This window comes from Orbicella faveolata, unplaced genomic scaffold (assembly GCF_042242905.1).
Source record: "Orbicella faveolata isolate gen_17 unplaced genomic scaffold, um_ofav_v1 contig_12, whole genome shotgun sequence".
In the NCBI taxonomy this organism is placed as follows: domain Eukaryota; kingdom Metazoa; phylum Cnidaria; class Anthozoa; order Scleractinia; family Merulinidae; genus Orbicella; species Orbicella faveolata.
In genome coordinates this window covers 15047501-15074189 of record NW_028301539.1, presented here as the reverse complement: position 1 = coordinate 15074189, position 26689 = coordinate 15047501, and the positions used below count along the sequence as shown (strand labels likewise).

At 36.6% G+C, this 26689-nt stretch overlaps 2 protein-coding genes and 1 pseudogene across 6 annotated transcripts in view; 2 read left to right on the top strand and 1 right to left on the bottom strand.

Moving 5' to 3' along the window:
* The window catches only part of LOC110044296 (protein ELYS-like), a 72073-nt gene that overhangs the window by 26235 nt on the left and 19149 nt on the right, over positions 1 to 26689 (top strand). For all 5 annotated transcript variants that reach the window (XM_089282494.1, XM_089282492.1, XM_089282491.1 and 2 more), the window contains exons 12-31: positions 2703 to 2764; positions 5348 to 5473; positions 7217 to 7304; positions 8024 to 8113; positions 8524 to 8664; positions 9767 to 9816; positions 10034 to 10088; positions 10268 to 10292; positions 11032 to 11109; positions 11536 to 11653; positions 13322 to 13378; positions 13678 to 13734; positions 14947 to 15039; positions 15363 to 15453; positions 15559 to 15658; positions 23330 to 23357; positions 23443 to 23509; positions 23877 to 23926; positions 24645 to 24776; positions 26034 to 26169. In XM_089282494.1, coding sequence (XP_089138620.1) covers positions 2703 to 2764; positions 5348 to 5473; positions 7217 to 7304; positions 8024 to 8113; positions 8524 to 8664; positions 9767 to 9816; positions 10034 to 10088; positions 10268 to 10292; positions 11032 to 11109; positions 11536 to 11653; positions 13322 to 13378; positions 13678 to 13734; positions 14947 to 15039; positions 15363 to 15453; positions 15559 to 15658; positions 23330 to 23357; positions 23443 to 23509; positions 23877 to 23926; positions 24645 to 24776; positions 26034 to 26169 — 1644 coding nt within the window. The remainder of the gene's footprint in view (positions 1 to 2702; positions 2765 to 5347; positions 5474 to 7216; positions 7305 to 8023; positions 8114 to 8523; positions 8665 to 9766; positions 9817 to 10033; positions 10089 to 10267; positions 10293 to 11031; positions 11110 to 11535; positions 11654 to 13321; positions 13379 to 13677; positions 13735 to 14946; positions 15040 to 15362; positions 15454 to 15558; positions 15659 to 23329; positions 23358 to 23442; positions 23510 to 23876; positions 23927 to 24644; positions 24777 to 26033; positions 26170 to 26689) is intronic.
* Positions 16619 to 18165, bottom strand: LOC149116818 (uncharacterized; annotated as a pseudogene).
* Positions 20952 to 22721, top strand: LOC149116817 (uncharacterized). Its single transcript, XM_089282497.1, has one exon. The coding sequence runs from the start codon at positions 21289 to 21291 to the stop codon at positions 22717 to 22719; it is 1431 nt and encodes a 476-aa protein (XP_089138623.1). The 5' UTR covers positions 20952 to 21288; the 3' UTR covers positions 22720 to 22721.

Here is a 26689-nt window from a genome sequence, read left to right as displayed (position 1 = left end):
CAAAGTGACAAAGAATTTATCACTTGATTAATTTTTCCTGTATGTGTCAATCTTGCTGGTTTACTTTTGGAGACAGAAATTTTCGAGTCGACTCCAGAGGCAGTAGGCGACTCTTCATTTGTAAGCCGGTTGGCTTAGTTAAATCGATTGTTTAGTCCCGCGGTTGCACTTCTTTCGAACTGGAGTTAATTATTGTTCAATTCAGAGTAACAACAGAGTAACAGTTCTGAAGACGACGCTGAGTTTTGTTTAAATCAACTGTACGAAGGGCTCGATAGAAATCAGAAACAATAACTCTTGAGGCGTGTACACGACTCGATATCATCAGCTTCCAATCGGTTGTTTGTTTTGATGCTTGGTATGAACACATTTCTTTCGATTCAGAGCTATCTTTAATCCATTTGCTGATGATTTCACGGGAACTTTTCCGGTCAGTTTTCAATTCGACACTGGGTTTGTTTTTACAGCTCGATAGAAGTGAGAAACTCTCGAAGCAGGTTGTTTCCTGCAGACAAGAAAATGCATGTCAAAATTGAAAGATCTTATCTTCTGCTGAAGTTACAAGTCATGTAAGATCAATTGTGCGATTACCTATAATAATGTCACAAAAATTAAGATATATCAACTGTTGAAGCTGTTAAATAAAAAAAAAAATCAGTGGAAAACCTTTCTGCTTCATTTAACCTATAATTTTACTAGCCATGGGAAGCAACGATTCTGATTGGCCAGCCTGCAAGAGTCAACACAGTCTTTTTGTCTGGGATCCGTCTAGGTCTTTTACGAAGGCACAGGAAGTTTTGTTTGTAGTTTAAACCAAGTTGTTATGTTAAACATGCCTTAATGTAACAGAAGTTCACATGACATGAGTAATTTAATGCTGCCATGCAAGTTTCGCAGTTTCATCCAGTTGCACACAAACATAATCGGTGAAAATCATGAAAAAGAACATTATGCAAATTCAAAAAATCACTGCTGTCAATGCAAACAAGAGCCGAAAAGCTGTCCACTAACGCAGGCGATGTTACACGCACGGTGTCTTGATAAGTATTTTTTTAAATACGATATTTGGCTAGAAAATCATTTGCAGTACAATCGCAGTAACACTTAGAAATTTGCATACGGCAAGCAAGTTGAAATTTGAGCTCGCTGGAACCAGAAAGAGCTAGAAATATCATTTCATGCTCGCAGGCTGCGTTCTCTAAATTTGGTTGATTCGTACGCGTGTTGTTTTTTCTATGCAATGAATGCAATATAATTGCGATTCAAGACTTCAACTCCAGACTAATGATTTGGATGTTAATATGAAATACATGTACTCTTGCACGAATAAAGGAAGCCGCACAACGCGCGGTATTGTTTATTTCTATTGTTATGAATTCAAGATATAAATCGCTTTCTCAAAAAATTCTTTGAGCGTCTCAAAACTTGAAACTCGATACTCAAAACTCAAAACTCGAGCCTTGAAACTCGCCTCTTGATTCTTGAAAGTATCAAGGATTGAGGATCGAGTTTCGAGTCGAGACTGTCAACTTACATTTGACCAGTACTGTACAATACTAATTAAACAAATTTTTCTATATTTACTATATCACACATTTTGTACAATATTTAACATTATTTACAGTTATACTAACCTTACATGCAATTTTAATGACCAAAATTTTGTTAAACAACAAAAAAAGAAAATGTACAGGACAAAAAGAAGGAAATAATATTGCATTGACCCTAATTCTCAATTCTCAAACATTAAAAAACATTGGTGCACATTGGGTACATATGTGGCTTACAGGTTATTCTCATTAAAATATGAGTTATTTTATTGATATCTGGCTACACAGCAGTCTTTAAAAGAAACAAGAAAAACCAAGTGAATTGTTCCTTATTTTTACTTTGTTTGTTTTATTAAAATCTCAAATGACTTGCTGTACACACTACATGAAGTACAAGAACAAAGGGGGATCTTTATTGACACTACATGACTCTACTGCTGTAATTAATTTACTCATTCTGATTTGAGCCTTTCTACCTAGTAAACTTCTCGTTGCCTAACTAGTTGAAACTGGGAAAGTTTGCTTAACATGTTTTCTTGTCACTTGAAGATGAAAGCTAGTCTGCTTTATGCAACTCAGTGCCACTAGATTGAGTTCTCACAGCCTTTCATTGGTGTTTGGACCAAAAATTGAGGCTAGTTTTAGGAATTAAGCCATTGGATGTGATTTGAGGAAGAAACAGAAAGGTCACATAACAAAAAAAAAAAAACTGTGTTATTATCAATTCCAAACCTGAAATTATAAGTACATGTATTTCATCAAAAAGAGTGAAACAATAAAAGAAAACGATTTAAAAGAAACCAAAACAAACAATGGAACTCAGAATCAAACTCAGTTCCACTAATGGCCATCAACACCAACAAATGGCCATTCAAGTGAGTCATAGGCTTTCTCAAAATCTTTAAAAAGCAATATGCCTGAATTTTTTCTGAAGTGCAATCAATATTGTTGTGTGTCAATCCAGTATTTTCTCCAATAAATCTTCCTTTCGGGAAACCAGTCTGGTTATTAATAATGAATTCTGGGATAACAGATTTTATTCTATTTAACTCATTGTAAAGAAGTGAAAAGAAAACACCATACTATTAATGTTTCAATGACACAGGCTATTGGACAACACATTTAGAAGCAATTGTCATATTTTTATTTTAGATACTTGTTGCTTGATGGAGACCGGACTAGTGCATTCAAAATTCCTAGGAGTCCAGCGTCAGGTGAGGCATTAGGGCCATTTATACATGAGCATAACTAAGCTAGCTGGACTCAGCCAAACCATAAATTGTTGTATAAAACATGTGGGTCAGAAATGGTCTTGTAACAAACATATTATTTATAAGGTGCGACTCACTCAAGCCATGAGCTTAGTTGAGCATACACTGTGTGGATAGGAGTTGGATTTAGTTTCATTAGTACACGTGTAAGTTGCCTCAGTAAATAATCTGAGAAACATTTCAGCTTATCTACGTGAATGCTGATCTGTCTTCCATGCATGCTTAAGAGGTGACTGGAGGACCCTGGGTACCAGAGTAGTCTTTGAACAGATATATGCTGAATTATCACATCTACAAAGGGCAAATTAAGGCAATCAAGCTGAATGGATTCAAGCATACACAGTACATACGCATCAAAAAAGAAAGAAAGTAAATTGTATCTGGGATCCATATTAGTTTTTGTTGTTAATTTGTCATTAGCAGGCGAGTATTAACATTGAAAGCTGACGTTTCGGCATCATCGTGACACCATTCTCAAGGCAAAGTGAATAAATAATGCGAAGATTTGATTTCTATACAGTCTCTACAAATTAGCATAATAACAAAGGATCAATAACAATGTGAATACCTTTGCGTGAATCGAGTCCGTTTGCACATTTAGGGATGGTTTAACTTTTCTTATAAAAAGCATCTCCTTAAGGACAGTACCTACTAAATACAAAGGTTTTTTTGCCAGGTTAGGACCTTGCGGAAAAAGTAGATCTTCGCAAGGGCTATCGGAATCCTCAAAGAAAAAATAGGGTAGCCACTCATTTTTCCAAAATAATTAGCCTTGAATCTCAACAAAAATGCTGACATCAGCATTTTTCTAAAAAAAAGGAGAGGATATTTCTTCATGACTTTCTTTAGAATGCGCCTTTACATACAGAAAAGCAAACACATTTATAAAGATCTGAAAACTACATGGTAAATGGTAACATAAAAACCATTTTTGGTATGTTTTTAATAACAAAATCGTTGCAACAGCACTTTTAGCATCTCTGACAGCCTTCCTCTGTCTAAATATCTTTTGCTCACAACCAGAAACTAATCACATGCTGAATACGCTTGCCACTTCCACTTCATAACATAAAATATAGGGGTAACCACGCATTTTTTAAACTTTTTACGGTGCCCGTTACATTTTTTCCTGTCACCACCCCCGTAAGTAAAACATTTGCGTATCTCACACTTGTTTTGCGTGTGCACTACGCCATCTGCAGTTACATGTTTACAGTTGGATTTCAGTACAATTTTCGACAGATAACAACTAGTTTTTCAGCTGGAAGATGTTAACAGATAGTGGTTTGCGATATGCTGCTGTTCTGGTGTTCCTGGTTTAAGTACAGGTTCATTAAACTTGATTTGGTCACAGTAGGAAAATTTTGCTTTCAACTTAGTCGTGTACTTGGTAGCGTAGTTGATTGTGTCATGTTAACCCAGTGCGCGCGTGGCGCTTAAACCATGCCTTGCGTGATGTGCAGAACGTGTGCGCACTAGCAAAAGTAGGCACCATCCTTAATTAGGCAATCAAATTTGTTAGAACATTTAGTAAGCACGTGAAATTGTTCTGACGGAGGTACATTTGAATTATGTTTGCTCAAATAATGTTTACAAATTGACGATGATTTTTGTTTGTGTCCATCAACGCATTCGTGGAGTTGGCCGCAAGTATAACCAACACATCCTACATCACACAGGACCACTTCAAATCAAGACCACAATTCAACCCGTGTTCATCAGCAGAAAACTCAATGAAGACCTTAAAGTTCGAGAAGTCAAGCCAGCCACTGTTAACCAACAATGCCTACCAGTAGTTTATAAATTTCAATGTAACCTGTGTGATGCAGGGTATATTGGTTACACTCGTGGCCACCTCCACGAATGCGTTGATGGACACAAACAAAAATCGTCGTCAACTTGTAAACATTATTTGAGCGAACATAACTCGAACTTACCTCTTTGTCTTTCAGAACAATTTCACGTGTTTACTAAATGGTCTAACAAATTTGATTGCCTAATTAAGGAGATGCTTTTTATAAAAAAACGTAAACCATCCCTAAACATGCAAACGGACTCAATTCGGGCAAAGGTATTCACTTGAAGAACTTGTGATCCTTTGTTGTTATGCTATTTTTTAGAGACTATAGAACTCAAATCTTTGCATTATTTATTCACTTTGCCTTGAGAATGGTTGTCACAATGATGCCAAAACGTTGGCTTTTAACGTTAATATACGCCTGCTAATGTTTTAGGGAATTGTTATTGATCAAGAATTTGTCGTTAGGGCAAGTATTTCCAGATTTCACTTGCCCTTTAAAATCTTTTGCAAAACCTTCTCAAAATACTTCCTCATTTCACCACGAAACGTATGTACAGAAAGATTTCACAGGTGCCAATTGCTGTGGTACATTCACATAAAATTGCTAGAAGGGGAGCAGTTGAAATTGAGCCTGGAAAGAGATGTAGTTTTATTATTTTTTGAGAAGTGAAGAATTTACATGAAATGACATCGTTGATATAATGAAGAATGCAATTCTATTATAGATTCTTGCTAACATGAGTAAAGAGGGAATCAGCTGTCTGTCTGATGCACATGAGTATTTCAACATGTGTTATGTCGCTGGGCTTCTCCCAAGGAATTTTGACCTTTCCAAACCACAGGACAGATCTGTGAGTATTAAAAAAAGAATCTGTGAGTACCTACTTACACATACAGTGGAACCCTGTTAACTAGTCACCAACAGGCCACAAAAATCTTGCTGTATCAACAGGATGGCTGTATTAAAGGGGTTCTTTAATAAGAAAATGACTGACTGAGCATTAACGAGGTGGCTGTTAGGCGGGATACCACTGTAGCATGTTTTGTAATGTAAACTTTTTTTTAAAGGCACTGTTTATTGTGGTGAACACGCTCATATAATAATAACTTACTTGGTGAAAGTGTCAAGCATAAAAACTAGCATCCATTTTTTTACAACATAATGCAAAGACAAAATGATCCTTTGTATACTTTAGATAAGACAAAATGCTTTTCAAAAGTGCTAGAGGTCAGGACCTGAATTTCTTTTACAAAATGACTCGCAATGTCAAACAAATGACAGTAACTACTACAACAACTAAAAACTAAAATGCCGTTCACAAAGAGTTTCCATAAGTAACCTTTATTCCATTCGGGTGTTCTAGAGATCTGGATGTGATGGTGTCATTGATGCTTGTGTGATCATATTTACATCAACAAATTATTATGCTAATATTTATCCATGTTTCTCTAGAGTTAGAATTACATGTATGGCTTTTAGCACATGAGTGCAATATTCCTGGTGTTTTCTAATCAAATTTTTTTGGGGGCCAGGTAAAGAATTAGATAGCTTTAGACAATCGTTGTGAAGTAAGAGTTCATCAGTTCTGCTTTTTGTCCGTCAGTAAATGCTAGAGTGTTGTCATGTATTTTCAGAGGGCTGATGTTTTTGCACACCTTGGGGTTATTTGCTCCTTTAAGAGGATTCCAAGATGGGGTTGTGGTTTTAATTTCATGAAAAATGTCTGAGAAATATGTTAACTAAATGGTTTCCTTAGATCCAGTGTTACTTCATTTCTTGCACATTTATAATTGCACCACATCTCTAGGCATTTGATAGAGATAGCCACATTAAAAAGCTTGTATCTTTGATTCATTTTGTGGTAGGTGTCATTCAAAGATCCATCCAACTTATTCAAGGGGACAAATCACTTCTTGCTTTAAGCTGTCATGTTGTGGTTGTGTTACTGAATGTTCCATCTTGCTATTGAGTGTTTTTGTCTTGATACTGTTTGTCTTCCATACAAAAACTTATAAAACAATAAACTAGCACAAAGAAATCTTTACATTTTGGGTCTGGCAATACATGTACATGTACAAGATTAATGTCGTCAAATTTTTATAAGCTCTGAATGCAGCATTCAAACCAGCTGTTTTAAATAATTTGTTTCAAACATGCCATATTGGCCTTGCTTCACTTAACATGTATTTACTTCATGTTAAAAGTTTATTTCTCATGAATATTTTTGTGTTGTAGTAAGAAATCACATGACAGTCCTTTAGTGGTAAAACGTAGTGGAGTTGTCTCCATCCATCCATCATCAGTTGCTTATGATAAGTTAAATTTGAATATGGTAATTTATAAGATTATAATGTGCAATGGAAAGACCAATAATTTATTGATGTGGCAGCTAAATGATACAAAAAATGTAGAAAGAATAAATAAAAAGGAATATAACAATGGATTTGTACTCACAAATATGATAGGAACAAATTAAGGTATTTTAGTTGCATAATTAACAATGGTTGCCTGTCTAGTTATGGTAATGAGATATACACACAGTCATATTTGTATCCAGAAAATATTCACATTTTCCTGGTTCATTTTCTTGTAGTTTCACTATGAGGCTCTACTTTCCATTGCCTTGGAGCATGGCTTGGTGACTTTCATCACATTATGCATTAAAAAACTGGGAACTGGAAGTAAGTTGGGTTATAATTTTAGTTTATTTCTTGAGATGAAGATAGGAGAGGGGTAGCCTGAGACTAACATGGGTTTCATTAAAATCTTCAGCAGGAGGGTAACTGATTTTCACAGGTGGGCAAAGTTATTTGAACTTAACTTCTAATATAAGAAAAAATTTCCTCTAGATGGGCAAACCAGGTGGGCAAAACTGTCCTCACAGCTGGTCAATTTGCCCGATGACCGGCCATTAATGAAACCCCTGGACTAATATACAATGACGACACAATTTGAACAAACTGGGAGCAGGAAGTAAAGATTGCTATGAACCTCTTGTTGTGCACAGTCTTGTACCATTTGGAACCTAAAACCCTTTTTAGATGGAGATATCTAAAACAAAGCACTTGCTAAATTAATATAAGCAGTTAGCTGCTTTGGTCTCTCCGGTCCTCAACCACTCTCCCTTTGTAGTTTCTAACTTAAGTGATCCAGTTGTGTAGTTGGTGTCTTGAGAAGGTATTAGTGGGTTCTTTTGGCTTAGTTGTGGGTATTTTCCAACTATGGATATAGGGATTGGTCAACACATTACAAATTCCTTGAAGTTCCAGGCACTCAATTCCAAGTTAAGTCTTTGATTCAAGCAATACTATCAAAACGTTACATCATGTAACTAATGGTAAATGAACTTTTGATTGGTACAAAATTAAAGTTGGAGCCTAATGTTGAATTCCTCCTCTAGATGTGACTCATGCTGGCTGCAGTTTGAAGTTGATTCTTGATTGGGCTTGGGATCGCGTTGTGGATATTAAAGACCAACTTGATCAACTGTGTAAGCATTTTATCCTTGATCATCATAATTCCTTGCTTGTTGATTCATTCAAAAGGATGAAAAAGGACTTCACTGCACATTTTCCAAAAAGTTATACCTTCATTGGACATGTCACCAGTGGCAGTTAGAAATATTAGGTCTGGACAGAAAGTAGAACATCAAATACAGTCATGTAACCTTGATAAGCTATTATTTGAGCTATTATTGTGGTAGCCTTGTTCAAGGACTGTTTTGGTTACTAGACGGTACTTTTTTGTACAGTGTAAGTCTATAATGTAAGTATGCCCATGTAAATAATAACAATATAACATTGCTGTAGGATGATGTTGTAAGTAATCATTCTATATTATATTTTTCAATGACAAGTAATAACACAGAATTATGATAATGATGATGATTTGCTGTTGAAGGTGTTCCACTGTTTGATGGCGGAGGTGGCACTCCTGATGAGCAGATGCTATTATTGTTAGAGAATCAGAAAGTGCAACTGACTCATTTAACAACTATATTCCAAGCGCTGATAACCCAGTCAGCACCAACCACTCAACAGGGTAATCTTACAATAAATAATTATTTTATCTCAAATATATTTATTTTTCCAGAAATATTATTGTTAATTATTTGAAACCTCCCAAGAGTATTTGAGTATTTTGATCTTTGGTTATAAACACCAAGCGATTTTATTCAATGATTTGAGTTTGCAGGTGGTCCGACGAATTTTGTGTGAGTCACGGGCATGCAAAAAAACTATATATACCTGGCAGTCAGAACTTCTTTTTCTTTTTCGACCGAAATGTCCATTTGAACCTGCTCTCTGTGTATGAATACCAATGGATTTCCGAACTGCATTGAATTCACACTGCCTCGGCATGGAAGCACATAACAGACCATAATTTGATGAAACTCTGCTACAGGTTGCATGACAATCTTGATACCAAGACCCACTGAGTGACGGCAGATCTACTAATCTACTGTATTCTAAGAATTGAATGAATTATTCCCTGGAAATTTCTATGATAATTTCAGACTGCCAGGTATCTGGCTTTTTGAAAACATGTCCCGGTTGACGGATAAAAACAAATAGAAGAATGAGGATGCTTTTTAACACAAAGAGTTACACTTAGATATTTACTATTCAAGTTGCTTCATTGAGCATCCTCTTTATCCAAAGGCATATTGTTTGCCTCATCTTTCAAGTTCTACTTACGGCGATTCTTTGATTGTTCAATATCCGCATTGTTCGTCTCAGCATCATGATTTGTTTTTTGTCTGTGTTTTCATAGTTTGAACTCATGAATGGCTGTCCTTTGTTATCTGCGTGAGAATGAGCATGAACTTTGCCTATCCGGCAGACTTTCAACCAGTATAATTCTTGGGCCAACCCATTCCGAAAATGATCATCATCTTCTTAGAGTCTTTCCCAAACTTTCTTCATAAAACACAACATTCTGTATATCACATTGTTTTTCACGAGGAGCAAAAGTTGTCGTATTCTCATCCCCAGTTTCCTCGCACTACACTAGGAACACCTGGGACCATGACCCCCCATTTGGTGACCAAATATGATGACGACCATGAACGGCATGCATTTTTTGACTCGGGCTTTCCTACAGAAGCCCAAGTAATTAAATTGAATTTCTGTTGTAATTTCAGGTTTAAAGGACTTGGAAGCAAGATACAATGTTGTTAGCATTCTCTCATTGGTAGGTAGCTATACAGTAACTGGGACTTAAAACTCTTGATCATTTCACTGTTTTTCTGTTCCATCCATCAAGGGCTTCCTTTTATGTAATCCACCTATTCATCCGTCTGTCCATCTTCCATCCACCTCAATGATCATTCTACCCATCCATTCATTTACCAGCTTGCATTCTGTAAGGCATTTGCCCTTGATAAATAAAATATTTGGTTTTGTTTCAGTATCTAAGAGTTGTTCTGTGGCTAATTGGACAAGGATTGTTGCCTGAACAGTCAGGTAAAGATGTTCACAGATACAGTTGAACCTCTCCCTACCTCTCTCTAATACGGACACCTCTATTATGCACAGTTTCCTATGACCTGACAAAAGTCTCACTCCCCAGCTATTTTCTTCCAATTTTGGCAATGAATTTATGAATAAACTGAAGGTTTCTTTTTCTTTCTTTCTTTTTTCAGAGGGCTCAATGGCAGCAGCTAAAAGGTGTGATCAGTTTGTACTAGAGTGGAATCTCAATTTCTCGAACTTCCTAGGGAGGCAAAAATTGATTCAGAAAATCAAGATTTCACTAATGATTGCAGTGCACGATATCAAAAAGGGAAATGACTTTTGTTTTGTCTGAGTTATGGAGCTGCATGTGAGAAATTGAGGGTTCAAGAAGTCAGAATTCCACTGTTTTGAAAATTAAAGTACTTTTTAATTTTATGCCAAGGTGTAAAAAGCATATTTGTCTTACTGAAGACAGAGCAGTTAGTATTTGACAATGCCATAGCGGAAATATATACACTGTACTTGACTAGCTACAGACGGAACCAAAATATTAAACTGAGAGCAGCTTGAAAAGTCTTCAACAAGTTAGTAAACTTTAGTCATTTGCCCAATACAGTTTTGAGTGCATAGGAATTATTTTTCATTATTGTGTAGCTTAATGGCTGGACACTAAAGATTGGCAAGGCATGCATAGATTTGAGTATATCCACAGTGGTATAAATATCACAGCCATTACCACTGCATCAAAGCATTGGTATTTTCGACTGCCGCATACACTTGCAAAAACAGTTGTTGATTGTTGTATTCAACAACCACATGAGCCAGTGTCTGTACAGCTAGTGTCCAATGCATGTAGCTTCTTTATACCTCAGTGAAGAAATAATTCTTTAGTGCTAGAGGAAAACTGCAGATAAACATCTTTTGAAAAAACTGATGATGTACCTTCTTTCAGAGGACATTGTTACCCAGCTTTGACTCTCAGTAATGCTTGTGAAAGTAGACGCAAGGACTTGGAAAATCTCTGCAGAAAGTATGTACATGTATCAGTAATCTTTTGGATCCCTCTGTACAGTGAATTATGGAAGAGTTGATATTTTTGTGGTTTTCATTTTAACTTTCCTTGTCATCTAGTTATCAAGAATGGGAAATATACTTGCCTTGACTGTTTTATGTACATTGTGATTTACTAAGCATCGTTGTCCCAAGCTTCCAGCCCACAGTGTATGACTTAAAAAAACTAAGATTAGCTTGGTGAACCCTGTCCAGTTCTCTGACTGCCAACAGTGCGATACTGTTCAGAGTAAGCAATCTTTATTGTTAACCCATTTAGTACATTATTGTGACTGCTATGTCTGTTTCTGGTATGTAGATTACACTACAGGAGTGCTGTACATAAACTGTGTTTAAAAACTATTCAGTGCTTGAGTCTATGTGATTAGCTGTGTTTTTTCTTTAGTGATCCAGGCTCCATTGGCTTGATGGTAGACAAACTTATTAGTCAGTTTGGTCAGCAAGCAGTAAACCAGTGGATTGCTAAGGGAGGTAGTGAACAGTACCCACCCAGCACTCTACATGTATGTTCTAAAAATTTAACTTGACAATAGTCTAAATAAATTAAAATATGTCCACTAATGAAATCATTGGTATAATGATGATTTTAAACTAAATGACGTGTACATTCTATTGCAAGAAAATTGCAGCATCACCACACTGCAAGAATTTAATTCCCTAAGGGAATTCAATTTAAAAGTCTAATTGCAGCAAAGTCCAGTTGCAGGCCATCTACATGCATGTTGCCAGTAGTCAATGCATTGGGTCACTTGTTTGTACAGTTTTCATGTTTGTGACTGTTTAAATCGTGTGCAAGTCAAAAAGTGCTTTATCAGTAGTGAAAATGACAATATTTGTTCCATGTTTCTGTAAACTGTCTTGTTACTAACTATGCATAAATTTGTATGTTGTTGTGCAATATTACCCTTAATACAATTCGGTAATAAGGGTAAAATTGAACCTCTGTATCACTTGTATATACACAAGCTGTTGGCAAATGCTTTGTTGGCTACTTTGAATTCTTTTGAACTTGACACTTGCCTCCATACCTTTTTAAACATAGGGAACAAACATTTATGATCATAAAGTGATTATGACATCCCTGTTAATCATTGTTCAGAGACGTCTATGATGAAAGTGAAACAAGGAAAGTTTTGGGGGCAGAATTCCAAAGGCCACACAAGATTCTTCCACCTTGACATTGCATGCCTTGTTTAATTACGTAACATATTCTGGAAGCAAGTTACCCTTTCCAAATGGCCCACAAGACTTCTGAAATACAACCTTAGGAATTAAAATGAAACTAAGTTTCAGTCATTAAGTACTGGGATACCTTTTGTAATAAAGACACGGCCAATGAGCACTTTTACGTAAGTGTCAAGGTACGTGTATTTACCATTTACTTTGGTTTTGCATTCCTGTGCCGAGGGATTGGTTTAAAAAACTCATGCCACTTTGCCACTTTGCCACTTTGGTGCTTTGTGGCATTAGCAATACCTTCCCTTGTAGCTTGCCTTAATTATAAACTATAGTACCATACGTCACTTTCACTTGACTATTGATTGGAAAAATAAATATACTTTTGAACCTTGGTGTTGCTATTTTGGGGTTTGGTTGGGAGTGGGCTCACTACTTTTGGGGGAGGGGAGTCACTACGTTTGGGGGATCACTACCTTCAGGATTTACTAGCGGCCAAAATTTATTGATATCACTTTCGGGGGTCGCTAATTTTGGTTGGTTGTTACTTTCAGAAGTTTATGGTAGTGATGGAAGCTGAGAAAAATATGAGAAACCCAATGAGTGCTATAATTAATGCTTATGATATTGTAACGCGTGCAAACAACGACAAGTTCCACTCAGCGTCCAACAGCCAACGTTTTAATTACTTGACTCTTAACGTTCAGCTTACTTGTACACAGCAAGTCGACTCACGCACACAGGCCACTACATAATGCGAGTCTCTTATATACCTGTATTACAAGTAGATTGTGCATTCAGTACTCGCCATGTAACTGTCTCTTAGTCTTAGAACTTGTGTGAGCATACATTCAAATACAACCGTTATACATCTTAACACGTGCACCTTAGCTCGTTCCATCACTATATGTATTTCATTACAATAAATTGTATAAAAATTGTTGCTTTAGGGAAGGAACATCTGACAGATATTAATTATTTAGACCTTTTTTCAGGGTATGTGCAGTCTGTATTTATTGGAAAATGTTCATCATATGTGGAAGCATTGTGTTGTATCCTTTGCCAAACAAGCTAATGAAATCTATTGAGAGATCAGTTATCAGATTATTATCAGCGATGGACTCACCCAAGGTACATGTTTGTATGTAGGCCTTAAATCTGGCCCAGAATATAAAAGATGTGGTTGGAATTCAAAATGTTTTAATGGACAGGTTGAGTAAGCCCTACCAAACACAGATGCAACCTTACAGAAACCTGTCTGCATTAATCAAATTCCCCCTTTATGATGAGTCTGTCCATGTGCACACAATATATAGCACTGTAGAATGTTCCCTTGACAAAGATGACACAGGTATTCTATTTGTTGCTTGATTTGTGCCTTCTGGACACTGAACTTCAAACAAATGAGGTATTTTTGTGTCTGTCTTTGAGAGTTTTGAAAATTTGACATTAACTGGTTAACTTTAAGAACAAGAAATGAAAGTTATTCCACATCTAGAATGAATGCAGCCCTGGAACTTATAGCAAAAGGATTTTTTAGTTGCCCAAAAGAACTTTGTGCTGGCTTTTTTTTTTGTCATGGAACATAATGAAATGACATTGGATGTTTAGACAGGCACTCATGTTACTTATTACTGCAGGACTCACAGGATCATTTAAAATATAATAATAGTTATTTGCACCAGAAGAATTTTGATTTGGGTTTATTATCCAGAATTTACTGTTATATTTCTTGGTTATTTACTGTTATATTTCTTTTCTCTTTTTAATTGATGTAATTACTGTAAATACTGTTAAAGTTATAATTTTTGTAAATAGTGCAAAACAATAAAAATCTGAAAATCTATCCAAAAACGTTTAAATCACCCTCATCCAATAACAGGGTTGTGTTTCTCTTAATTAAGGTGATTCCCTAGTAAAAGAACCTGCCATAGATTTCTGATGAAACTTGGTATGCTGTTGTTACAGGACAAGGAGATATTAAAAATGTAGTAAAAAGAGGGGGTCACTGTGCTTGTTTTCACACCACAATGCTGATAAATACTTTTATTTAGGTGACTTTTGGTAGTCTCCGTGCGCAACAAATAAGCTCGATTATTTTTCAATGCAGCGTGTTATGTCACTCAGTGTTTGACTTTCTTTGATTGTTTACTCTATGTCCCGGAAAAAATGTCTTCAAATACCCTGCATTTTTTTATCCTTTAAAGAACACATAATTTGGACATGTGCTGTTGGGCCGTTATGTCTCCCTCTGTAGTATTTATTTGATTTGATTTGCCAAAAAAGTGGCCATAGATTTCTGCTAATTTTTTTCTCAGTTATTGGGGATATTTTTTCTCATTGAAATTATGAAATAAAAAGTGGGGGTCACCAAGCTCATTTAAGAGAAAGGAGCATTTATTTCGCTATGGAGCTTAGTTTGAGGGAAATCTCTTACGTTTTGTACGTGCATGTGCTCATGTGCACATGCTAATGACGTGAAAATTGTGCACAGTAGGGATGCGCAATGCAATACTAAGGAATCACCTTAAGTTATGTTAAAACATCAATAAGATGATTTGGGCACTGGCACATTTAATTTTCTTCAAAGCTAGCATTTTGTTTTTTTATGTGTGCTTAGGTGGCAACAAAATTTGCAAAGGCATTCAGCATATCAGAGGACTTAATCAAACTCATTCAAGGATTCTGGATGCTTGACCACCAGCATTTTGAGGTAGAGCTGAGCCTTATCCTGGTTTATTGTAAGAAGAACACAAATGTTTTTTGGTTAAATTATGGCAAATACATTTTTCTCATTTATTCAATGCCTTTTCGTTAGGTTTTTGTCCTGCTCTAGAGTAAAATCTTATGTGTATAATTTTGGATTTTTTATGAGGCTATGTACAACTGTATGCTATTTCCCATGTAAATCGTAGAATAAGCTGATGGCAGTTTCCATAAGATAAATTGTAACAGATGAAATATCACATCTAGCCGTGCTGTACTTGAATGGTACATTTGTGACCTTGGTAAATGAAAGATAGTGTTGTTTCATAGGCTGCATTGACATATTTAGTGGATCCTGTTGTAAAAACTGAACTTGGCCCTTGGCAGAGAAGTTTTGTCATCAAGACGTTGCTTGCCCAAGGTACTTGCATCTTGAAGTTAATCAATTTAAGTACTTGTACATTATAGAAATTCCCTTATATTCAATTCTTCAAAGTATTAAATTTTTGTAATAATTGTTTTCTAGGTGAAACACAGAAAGCTTTGTACTTGATGAAGGTCATGTGTCCCACTGTGCAGAGCTTCAGTGATGTTAAGTTGTTTATCACTGTATTGTTGGCCAGCGGGTAAGATATCAGTTTACACATATTTCCTGGATTACCTAATGGCTTCCACTTTTAACAGCCTCCATCTAAATATGTAATCTTATCTTACATTGTAAAACGCTTTAGAATATTTCATGATTTTAACACTATGTAAATCTATTATTATTATTATTGTTATTATTATTATTAAAGATTCGCACAGCTATTGATGATATTGAAGCTGGTTTCGTTATTGGCTCCGGGCAACAACAAGTTGCCTAGGGAAGCCAAGAAACACCCCTTGTTTGCTTTTTCTCTTCTTTCTACATCTCCAGCACCTTTCTAAGAATTCTTGCCGACCCCAACAATGCACATCTCTGGATCAGTCCAACAGGAGTGCCTACCTCTCAGATTGTCCTTCAATCTCAGTGGTATTGATCCCAATGCTCCCACTACCACTGGAATAACCTTTGTCCTCACACCCCACATTTTTCGAACTTCTCTTGCTAGATCTTGATACTTTTCAACTTTTTCATCTTCTCTCTCACCCCATTATCCTCTGGAATTGCCACATCTATAATCTGACAGCTCTTGTCTCTCTTGTCAATGATCACCAAATCCAGTCTCCTAGCCCCTATTTCATGGTCTGTTCGCACACTGAAGTCCCATAGAATTTTGTAACCCTCATTTTCAAGCACACTGTCTGGAACATGGTCATACCAACTCTCCTTTCATTCAAACCCACATTTTCCTGACAGGTCCCAATGGATTGCTCTAGCCACGTTATCATGTATTATTATTATTATTATTATTATTATTATTATTACTGTTATTATTATTTTTATTATAAGGTCTGGATAACAGCAGACACGTAAAGATTTTAAGGAAAGCGACCAATTATTTAAGTTTACAAGACATGTTTCGACAGAACTTCTGTCATCTTTAGTTGAATGATTACAAAGCAAGTTGAATAATGAGTAGACAAAAAGCTAATTAAGACAAATAGTAACAAAAGAACGTGAAAAGGTGTAAATTAAAAGGATAATTTTAGATTTACATGGTGTAGTTGCTGATTGAGGCAAGGTAGTTCTTTTTGAATATGGATAGCCTCCTTTATCTTGAGTTGAAAGCTGGTAGTGGCGTGATCTAAAATATGAAAGCAGTCTGTTGAACACAATGAGCAACAATGTTCAGAATTCTGAAGATGTTTGAAAATGTGAGAGGCCTTATCAATGGCTAAGTGCTCACGTATGTGTGTGGAAAAATGTTGGGTGGTTTTGCCGACAACAGGCATTACAGCCCGCACATGTAAACTTATAAACCACATGTGAACGAAGCCCGCCGGGGATAGGGTCTTTCACACCAAAAAGGTTACCCATCTTAAAGGAAGAAAAAACTAATTTGATGTCTAAATCATTACAATAGCGCTTGATTAAGTGTCGAATCTTCTTCTGAGTGATGACAGAAAAATGGCCTATGTACGGCAGCTTAAAGTAAAACGTGGGCGAGGTGGTAAGGGGGTAGCCACGGGGACAATGATTGCTATGGGTACCAGTGATGTAACAGTTAACCACTTTTTCAATTAAATGGGCACGGAAAAGGTTCTTTTTGAGAATTTCAGTAAGCTTGGTTATGTCCTCGTGTAACCCCAACCAAGTGTTGTTTATCTTGTAGGCCCTGTCAACAAGAGTCCTAATGAGACCTATCTTGTATGAGTACGAGGTGAAGCTAAAATAATTAGTTAATAACCCAGTAAAGGTTTTCTTACGGTAAACCCTAGTTAGGAAAGAATGAGTGTCACTGTTATCAATAAGAACATCTAGAAAGGGTAATTTGCGATTAAGTTCTTTTTCCATAGTAAACCTTATGTTGGGGTGCCTCGAGTTAATGTAGTCAAAAAGTATAACAGCATTATGCTCCGAGTGAAATAAACAAAAAGTGTCGTCAATGTACCTACAATAAAATAAAATTTTAGAGCATTGAAAATTTTCCAACCATAGTTTTTCATGATGTCCCATAAAAAGATTGGCTAATAAGGGTGCAAGGGGAGACCCCATGGCCACACCATCAATTTGGTCATAGAAAGAACTGTTAAATAAGAAATGGGTCTGGGCGGTGGCTACAGTGAAAAGGCTTCTAAGTTCAGGTTTACTTAACTTAAGGTCAGGATTGCCCTTGGAAATGTAATTGACCGCCAGGTCAATACATTCCTCAAGAGGTATGTTAGTAAAGAGACTTTCCACATTGAAGGAAAACATAAATTTACCAAACATAGATAAAGATTGAATGTCCTGTACAAAAGTAAAAGTGTCTGTAGCACAGTGTTCAGTTGGGATGTGCGGCACCAAAAGATTGCATAGATATTTGGCCAGGTTATAATTGTAGGTTCCAATAGAAGACACGATGGGGCAAAATGGCAGAGTTGAGTTAGGTCCAAAATCCTTGTGCATTTTGGGGAGGCCATAAATTCTTGCTGGTTGAGAGCCTTTGGGATAGATGTTTTCGTACACTTCGTTGGCAAGGTGACCATCTTTCTTCAACTTTCGGAGAAGTCGCAGCAGTCTACCTTCTCTCAGTAAGACGTGTTACATGTGAGATTTTTGAGTTTCTGGTGTGTCTTGATAAATTGAGTGGTTGCATTCATAACTTGGTGATGTAATGTGCGTTTGAGAATGTAGAAATCTACACTGTTCAGGATACTTTGAACACGGTTACTTAGCTGGTCTCTTGTGTGGATCCATTTCCGATGTTCCCTTGAACGTTTAGCGATGGCACTTCTCAAACGGTGTTTTCGGATGGTAATAGTGTCGTGTCGATTGGTGTTAGGAAGATTGAAGCTGAGAAACTTGGGAAAAACATTGAAGGACAGACAGTTGCATAGGAAGTTTAAATCCAACTTGGCTTTGCGAGACTTGATCGAGATCTTCTCAAATTTTCGTAGATCAGCAATGTTGATGTGATCATACTTTTCTGCTATGTCGTTAATGATGTTTCCAAAAGGTCTAGATAACAGCAGACACGTAAAGATTTTAAGGAAAATGAAACGTAACACGTCTCTTCCTTTTAGCTCCAATGAGACTGTCACTAACATTTCCTCTCATAGTCTCACGTCAGAACAACTCGACATTCTCAAATTTGGATTAACACATTCCATCCGTCCACCAAAAATAAACGAGTCAGATGTCTTCACATGCTTTGAGCTTATCAATCACACCATGGCAAAGAACTTGAGGGACACCAAGCAAGCAGGAAAACTTGTTGCAGACCTTTCCCATTTAGCCCATTCTTATGTCTCTTCATGCCGTCCAACGACTGCTGACCTCAAGAAACTCAGAGTTCTTAAGGAGCTAAAGAAGAACAAAAACATTGTCATTTTAAAACCAGACAAAGGGAATGGTGTGGTCATCTTGGACCGAACAGATTACGACCAAGGTATCCTTAAAATCATCAATGACACTTCCAAATTCCGGCCCATCAAGGAAGATCCAACTTTACTGAGAGAAGGTAGACTGCAGCGACTTCTCCGAAAGTTGAAGAAAGATGGTCACCTTGCCAACGAAGTGTACGAAAACATCTATCCCAAAGGCTCTCAACCAGCAAGAATTTATGGCCTCCCCAAAATGCACAAGGATTTTGGACCTAACTCAACTCTGCCATTTTGCCCCATCGTGTCTTCTATTGGAACCTACAATTGAAGGGGTGAGTGCAAAACCATGCTAAGTGACGATTTGGGTGAAAAAAATTTTTCGCGAAAGGGCTTGAATTTTTGCATGTGGTCTTCAATGTAATAGAAAAACGCGGCCCTGTATTTTTGTCACTGGTTTTTGCTTTGTTTTCGAGTTATAACGTATGCAAAAATACTTGGCTTTTCCTAGCCATGTCTTTAGGAGTTTATTTGTTGAATAGCAAACAGGCAGACTGTTTATAGTGTATGAAGTCAAAATCAAATCTCACAGCATATATAGAGCGGAAATCTGGGAACAGATTGTTTACGTCGGGTATTGTGACGTGAGCACAACACGTGAATTGATCAAGAGTCAAACGAAATTCATCGAACAAAAAAGAGATGTGCCGCATTAGAGCTCTGTCAACTAATATCTTAAGCATTGTTTTAAAGTACCTTGTATGCCTGCCTGGTGGTTGAGAGGCATCATAAAGTCTTGATAAACCCGTAAGTCATCAGCATGTTTTAAAGAATCAAAATGTGTTCTGAAACTTCGAAGGCAGCTGATATACCGTAATCGTGTTATCGGCGTTCGAAGTCAGATTGAGCCAGGCAGCAAAGTCCAAGAGCAGTTCTTGCCCAAGAAAAATACCCTCTGGTGAGTCGTGGCCCATTTGCCAAGCGTTGCTAGCGTCAAAGTTTGGAAAGCGAGAACTGGTTTTAGACTTATAAAATTTGTCTTGTATCGACCGCCATGTTTTCCCGTTTTCCCGCGCACGAGGTGTAAAGAGCCTTCCCGGCATGCATTGCGATCACGTTCTGTGGGCATTTCTTGAACTGGTAACTAGATTGTTTAAACATAAGAATGGCCAACAAGTAGCAATCGATTGTAACATAGATCTGTGATCCAGGTTGCGTTGATTTTATTTCAATTCGGCATGATTTGTAGTGTTTTGAGCTTCTGGGATCAGCGGACATGCAGATGTATGGAGACCCGTACGTTGCGGAGAAGGGTTAATCTGTTAATCTGTCAGCCCTATTTATAGCACGTTTTCACGTGAAATCAACATCATTGAGCTTATAAGTTGCGTGAAATTACCATTTTGCTGTTTTCTAAGTGAAACTAGCATCCTTGCCGTCAAGCATTCACGTGAAATCAACATTTTAACCTATTTAGACCTGAAATTAACATCATTGAGCTTATGCGCTGCGTGAAATTGACATTTTGCTGGTTTCTAAGTGAAACCAACATCCTTGCCATCACGCGTTAACATGAAATCAACATTTTAACCTATTTAGACCTGAAATCAACATCATTGAGCTTATGCGCTGCGTGAAATTGACATTTTGTTGGTTTCTAAGTGAAATCGACCTCCTTGCCGCCACGCGTTAACGTCAAATCAACATTTTAACCTATTTAGACTTGAAATCAACATCATTGAGCTTATGCGTTGCGTGAAATTGACATTTTGCTTGTTTCTAAGAGAAATCAACCTCCTTGCTGTCATGCGTTAACATGAAATCAACATTTAAACCTTTTTTGGCCTAAAATCAACATTTTTGAGCTTATACGTTGCATGAAATTGTCATTTTGCTGCTTTTTAAGTGAAATCAAAGTCCTTGCGGATGCGGCGGGCCGATCCTTTGTTATGATAAACCGAGGCGAGACTTCGACTTATAAGGCTTGGCTTGGCTCTTATAACAAAGGATCGGCTCTGTTTATCATAACAAAGGCCTGGCTTCGTTTATTTGAAGACCTCAGCGGGAAAAGGGCGCTAGCTATTTTAATCAAAAGTGAACTTTGTCGAAAACACTCCAAATTTCGCATGCAGTTTTGTTTAGGTATGTTTAACAATGTCCCGTAGTTTTTCCGCTAAGCTTCGCTTCGTTTTTGAGATATTGCGTATGCAGAAAAACCACTCGGTTTTCCTAGCGGCGTCTTTATAAACGAAGCAAAAACAGGCGACAAAAATACAGGACCACGTTTTTCTATTACATTGAAGACCACATGCAAGAATTCAAGCCCTTTCGCGAAAATTTTTTTCTTCACCCAAATCGTCACTTAGCATGGTTTTGCACTCACCCCTTCAATTATAACCTGGCCAAATATCTATGCAATCTTTTGGTGCCGCACATCCCAACTGAACACTGTGCTACAGACACTTTTACTTTTGTACAGGACATTCAATCTTTATCTATGTTTGGTAAATTTATGTTTTCCTTCAATGTGGAAAGTCTCTTTACTAACATACCTCTTGAGGAATGTATTGACCTGGCGGTCAATTACATTTCCAAGGGCAATCCTGACCTTAAGTTAAGTAAACCTGAACTTAGAAGCCTTTTCACTGTAGCCACCGCCCAGACCCATTTCTTATTTAACAGTTCTTTCTATGACCAAATTGATGGTGTGGCCATGGGGTCTCCCCTTGCACCCTTATTAGCCAATCTTTTTATGGGACATCATGAAAAACTATGGTTGGAAAATTTTCAATGCTCTAAAATTTTATTTTATTGTAGGTACATTGACGACACTTTTTGTTTATTTCACTCGGAGCATAATGCTGTTATACTTTTTGACTACATTAACTCGAGGCACCCCAACATAAGGTTTACTATGGAAAAAGAACTTAATCGCAAATTACCCTTTCTAGATGTTCTTATTGATAACAGTGACACTCATTCTTTCCTAACTAGGGTTTACCGTAAGAAAACCTTTACTGGGTTATTAACTAATTATTTTAGCTTCACCTCGTACTCATACAAGATAGGTCTCATTAGGACTCTTGTTGACAGGGCCTACAAGATAAACAACACTTGGTTGGGGTTACACGAGGACATAACCAAGCTTACTGAAATTCTCAAAAAGAACCTTTTCCGTGCCCATTTAATTGAAAAAGTGGTTAACTGTTACATCACTGGTACCCATAGCAATCATTGTCCCCGTGGCTACCCCCTTACCACCTCGCCCACGTTTTACTTTAAGCTGCCGTACATAGGCCATTTTTCTGTCATCACTCAGAAGAAGATTCGACACTTAATCAAGCGCTATTGTAATGATTTAGACATCAAATTAGTTTTTTCTTCCTTTAAGATGGGTAACCTTTTTGGTGTGAAAGACCCTATCCCCGGCGGGCTTCGTTCACATGTGGTTTATAAGTTTACATGTGCGGGTTGTAATGCCTGTTATGTCAGCGAAACCACCCGACATTTTTCCCCACACGTACGTGAGCACTTAGCCATTGATAAGGCCTCTCACATTTTCAAACATCTTCAGAATTCTGAACGTTGTCGCTCATTGTGTTCAACAGACTGCTTTCATATTTTAGATCACGCCACTACTAGCTTTCAACTCAAGATAAAGGAGGCTATCCATATTCAAAAAGAACTACCTTGCCTCAATCAGCAACTACACCATGTAAATCTAAAATTATCCTTTTAATTTACACCTTTTCGCATTCTTTTGTTACTATTTGTCTTAATTAGCATTTTTGTCCACTCATTATTCAACTTGCTTTGTGATCATTCAAATAAGATGACAGAAGTTCTGTCGAAACATGTCTTGTAAACTTAAAAAATTGGTCGTTTTCCTTAAAATATTTTTATTATAAATAAAAATAGCCAGTCAATGGCATGGACAGTGCCACGACATAATAAATATTATGAGTCACAAGCTGTGGAACAGGTACTCCTCATACTGAAATGTCAGTACAAATGGTAAGAAAGAACTCACAAGCCCAAGACTCCATTGAGAATGGAAAAATAAAACATCAAACACTTATAATCAGATATGTCAGAATATATTGGATGATTGATCAATTGAGAAATTTGATCATCATTTCTGATAAGCAATTAAGAATTCTTAATTGTTTCCAGAGCACAAATAAAGATTGTTGTTTTTGTTTTGAACACTACATGGTGATATTTTGAATCAACGAACCAATCAATCAATCAATCAATCAATCAATCAATCAATCAATCAATCAATCAATCAATCAATCAATCAATCAATCAATCAATCAATCAATCAATTTTCCTGTTTTGTTTTTCAGTAATGTCACAGAAGCCTTCAATTTTCAGGTAAAAGATATCACTACTGAAATGTTGTGCAATAGAATTTATTGAGTAAAGTGACCATTGATTCTTGGCTTATCTAAATCTCTAGAAAAATCATCACAATCAGATCAGAACCAAAGAACTGCTGTATCATTTTTTCAGTGGCTGCCAACAGAGTGAGTGAATTAAGCACAGTTTCTGTGCTATTTTTCTGCTACTTAATGGTCATGTTAGCTTTGATTAAGTTTAAATGTATGTCTGTCACTCTATTCAAATTGGTGCTACTCTATCAACATCCACTGAAACTGCTGCTTTTAAAGGTGTATCACATCATATGAGGCAATTTGCACATGGATTGGAGTACATCCTTGTTAAAAACTTTTATAGAGAGAATCCATAGAGTACTTAAGTGCAAAGAAAAATATACTGACTAGCTGCAGACTACACTTACACAGTTGCTTATTTAAAACAATTTTGGGGGCCATCACACATAATAATAATTATTTATTTGTTCACTCTGATGTATCTCTTTTATTTTAACAGCCAAAAACATGAGCAAGCTTTTGCAGCTGTCCTTGGACTCTGTTGAAGAGGTTGGATGAAATTTGCATTAATTACATGAATTGCTGTCTTTTGAAATAGTAGTGAATGCACATGAATGCCCAAATGTTACTAGTATATCACCATGCAAGGATGTTTAAAATCACAAAAGATGTGCAAGAAGAGGGACAAGGCATCGCCAGTTGAAATAGAGGAATTCTGAATGTACTTGTAGTAGTTTGCATCAAAATTTGGGGAGTCCCATTTAAAAGAATTGTCAAACACCAATAGCATTGAATACAGTTGAACCTGTGATCAAACTCAGTCAACGCAACTCCTCTTTTCCTCCCACATTAATGTACAAGCTTGATAATGCCTGGCAGTTACTTACTTGTTTTGATTTATCCTGCATACACATTTTTGCAAAACCCCATAATCTAGGTATTAATTATAGAGGTTATATTTTGAATTAAGTCCTTGAAAAATAAAATGATAATTACACAAAGAAGATACAAAATAGATAAAATTAAATAATTAAATAATTCGTGTAGCCTCCTAGACTGAAACAACAAATCAATGAAAACCAAAAAAAAAAAAAAAGAAATCGCTGAGCATATCTTGTTTGACTGTGCGGTTTCCCTGGTTGGATAGGCAAATAAGTAGCTAAGTAAATAAAAAAATAATCTTTAATAATATGAAAGATATCCAACTGTGTAGGTTTAGATTTTGTCATAATTATATGTTTAACTTTGTAAGTCTTGGTTTTGTCAGGAATTCTTGGTAAACTTTCTTCAAGAAGAAACCTTCCCATATTCCAAAGAACTACTTGTGATGCACTACCTTCAAAAAGGACGTTATGTAGAAGGAATCAGGTTAAATGAACTCCTTAAAAAGGATAAAAAGGTATGTATTAAATGAATGTTGTTTTGCACAACAACAACTTCCTTTAATTGTAGGTGTTTTTTGGCTCCTTGGTTTCTTTATATGAATGATTATATTATTAACAAGGCTGGGAAGAATTCTAAACAGGCTTTTACAAGAATAATATTATGTAAGTGACCAGTACTTTCAGTAATTAAGAAGTTTTTAAAACGCAACTGAAAATATCTAAAATCAAGCCAGAATTGCTCCTTTCACTCATCCATTGACTGCATGGTGCTGGTGCCAGTTTTCCAAGCCTTGCTTGTTGTGCATTCCTAAAAGAAATCTATATATTTTCCTCAAAGTAAAAGGAAATCATAGTTTTTAATCTTCAAATAGGAGCTTTTGGTTGTACCTATTATTGTATGGGAAAAATGCTAGAAATAGCCAGGTATAGTGTTAGTTGACTGTTTTTTGGGGGAAACAATCCCTGGAGTCAGTTGGTGAACAGTATGTTCATTCAATTTTAATACCCCTTTTTCACTCCTTTTCTTTTTCTTTGATAAACCTGTAGTTAACTGATTTTTTTCTGACACATAGTTCTCATAAGTCGACTCGGCAAGAACGTTTCCATTCCACTCATCCATTGGAAGAGTACAGTTACCAAGTAGAGTTTGGGAGCTTGATGACATGGGTCATGTTGCAGCTCTCGTAAGGTCTCACATGAATGGCTTGAAACCCTTTGAGAGGAAAGTAGAGCAAACAGCAGAAACAATGCCCCCTAGCCCCAAACAATAACAGCTGCTGCAATGACGACAAATAGAATTACAAGCTTACGAGAGCTGCTACACTACCGGATGATCGATTACTGGATGTTGTGATTGGGCCACTATCCTTGAAAAGAACTTGCATCATGATGCGTGATACTTGTCTTATAGATTACTTTTGCATAATAGGACTGCTGTACAGCAAGTTGTAAAATGAAAAAAAACCAACTTAAGTCAACAAATTAGCAGTTAAAATCTCTGATTAGTTGACATAGCATAGCATGGTGAAACGTGTATAACAGAAATAAACTTCACGTGATGCATATATGATCAAAATAAATATTAGTACTATTTTGAGCTACATGTACATTAACAGGAACAGACAATGTTTTCATTTCTAGGGAGGAAAGGGTTTGTTTCTTTTTGTTTTATTTGAATGGGCCTTGCAACATGTATGTTCATAGTGTTGCGGTATACAGTGTATATTAATTGTAGTTATAAAGCTTAATTAGCATTAATTTCGATGTTTTAGAGTCAGCAAGATGAGCAAGCTAAAGTCAGAAACGCATTGGTTGATGGATATATTAGATGTTTGCCAAGAGTTCAACGCAAACTTGTCTTTGGACCTGACAAGCCTCTTTCCCGGCAACCCATAACCTTAACTGAAGGTAGATCTGTTGTTATTAGACCTACGTATGTAATATATAATATTTTAAGTTCAAGGTTACAGAGCACCCCAGTTTTTTCCTCTTCTGTCCTTTTCTTTAACAATACAGTTGAACCCCGCCTTACAGTCACATCATTAATACAGTCACCTCGTTATTGCGGCCATTTTGTTTTGTCCCGGCGAAAAGCCCATACATTTTCTTATAAGACAACCCTGTTAATGCGGCCACCCTGTTTATACGGCCACTCAAACCAGTTATGTTCATCTTTCCACTGTTAATATTTTATACACTGATTCAAGTTTCAATTTTTTTAAAAATTATATCTGCATTCCGGATGCTTATTGAAAAACAGTTGTTTAGAAGTGCATATTGTGTTATATCTGTTAAGACGTCATTCAATTTAGACCAGTCATGAGGATTGAGCATACCCTGTTAATACGGCCACCCCGTTAATACGGCAAAATTTTCATGGCCCATTGGTGACCGTATTTACTTGGATCCACTGTATAGTTTTTCTCTT

Coding starts and splice junctions, on each gene's coding strand:
- LOC149116817 (XM_089282497.1), top strand. CDS start 21,289: ATGCAAGAATTCAAGCCCTTTCGCGAAAATTTTTTTCTTCACCCAAAT.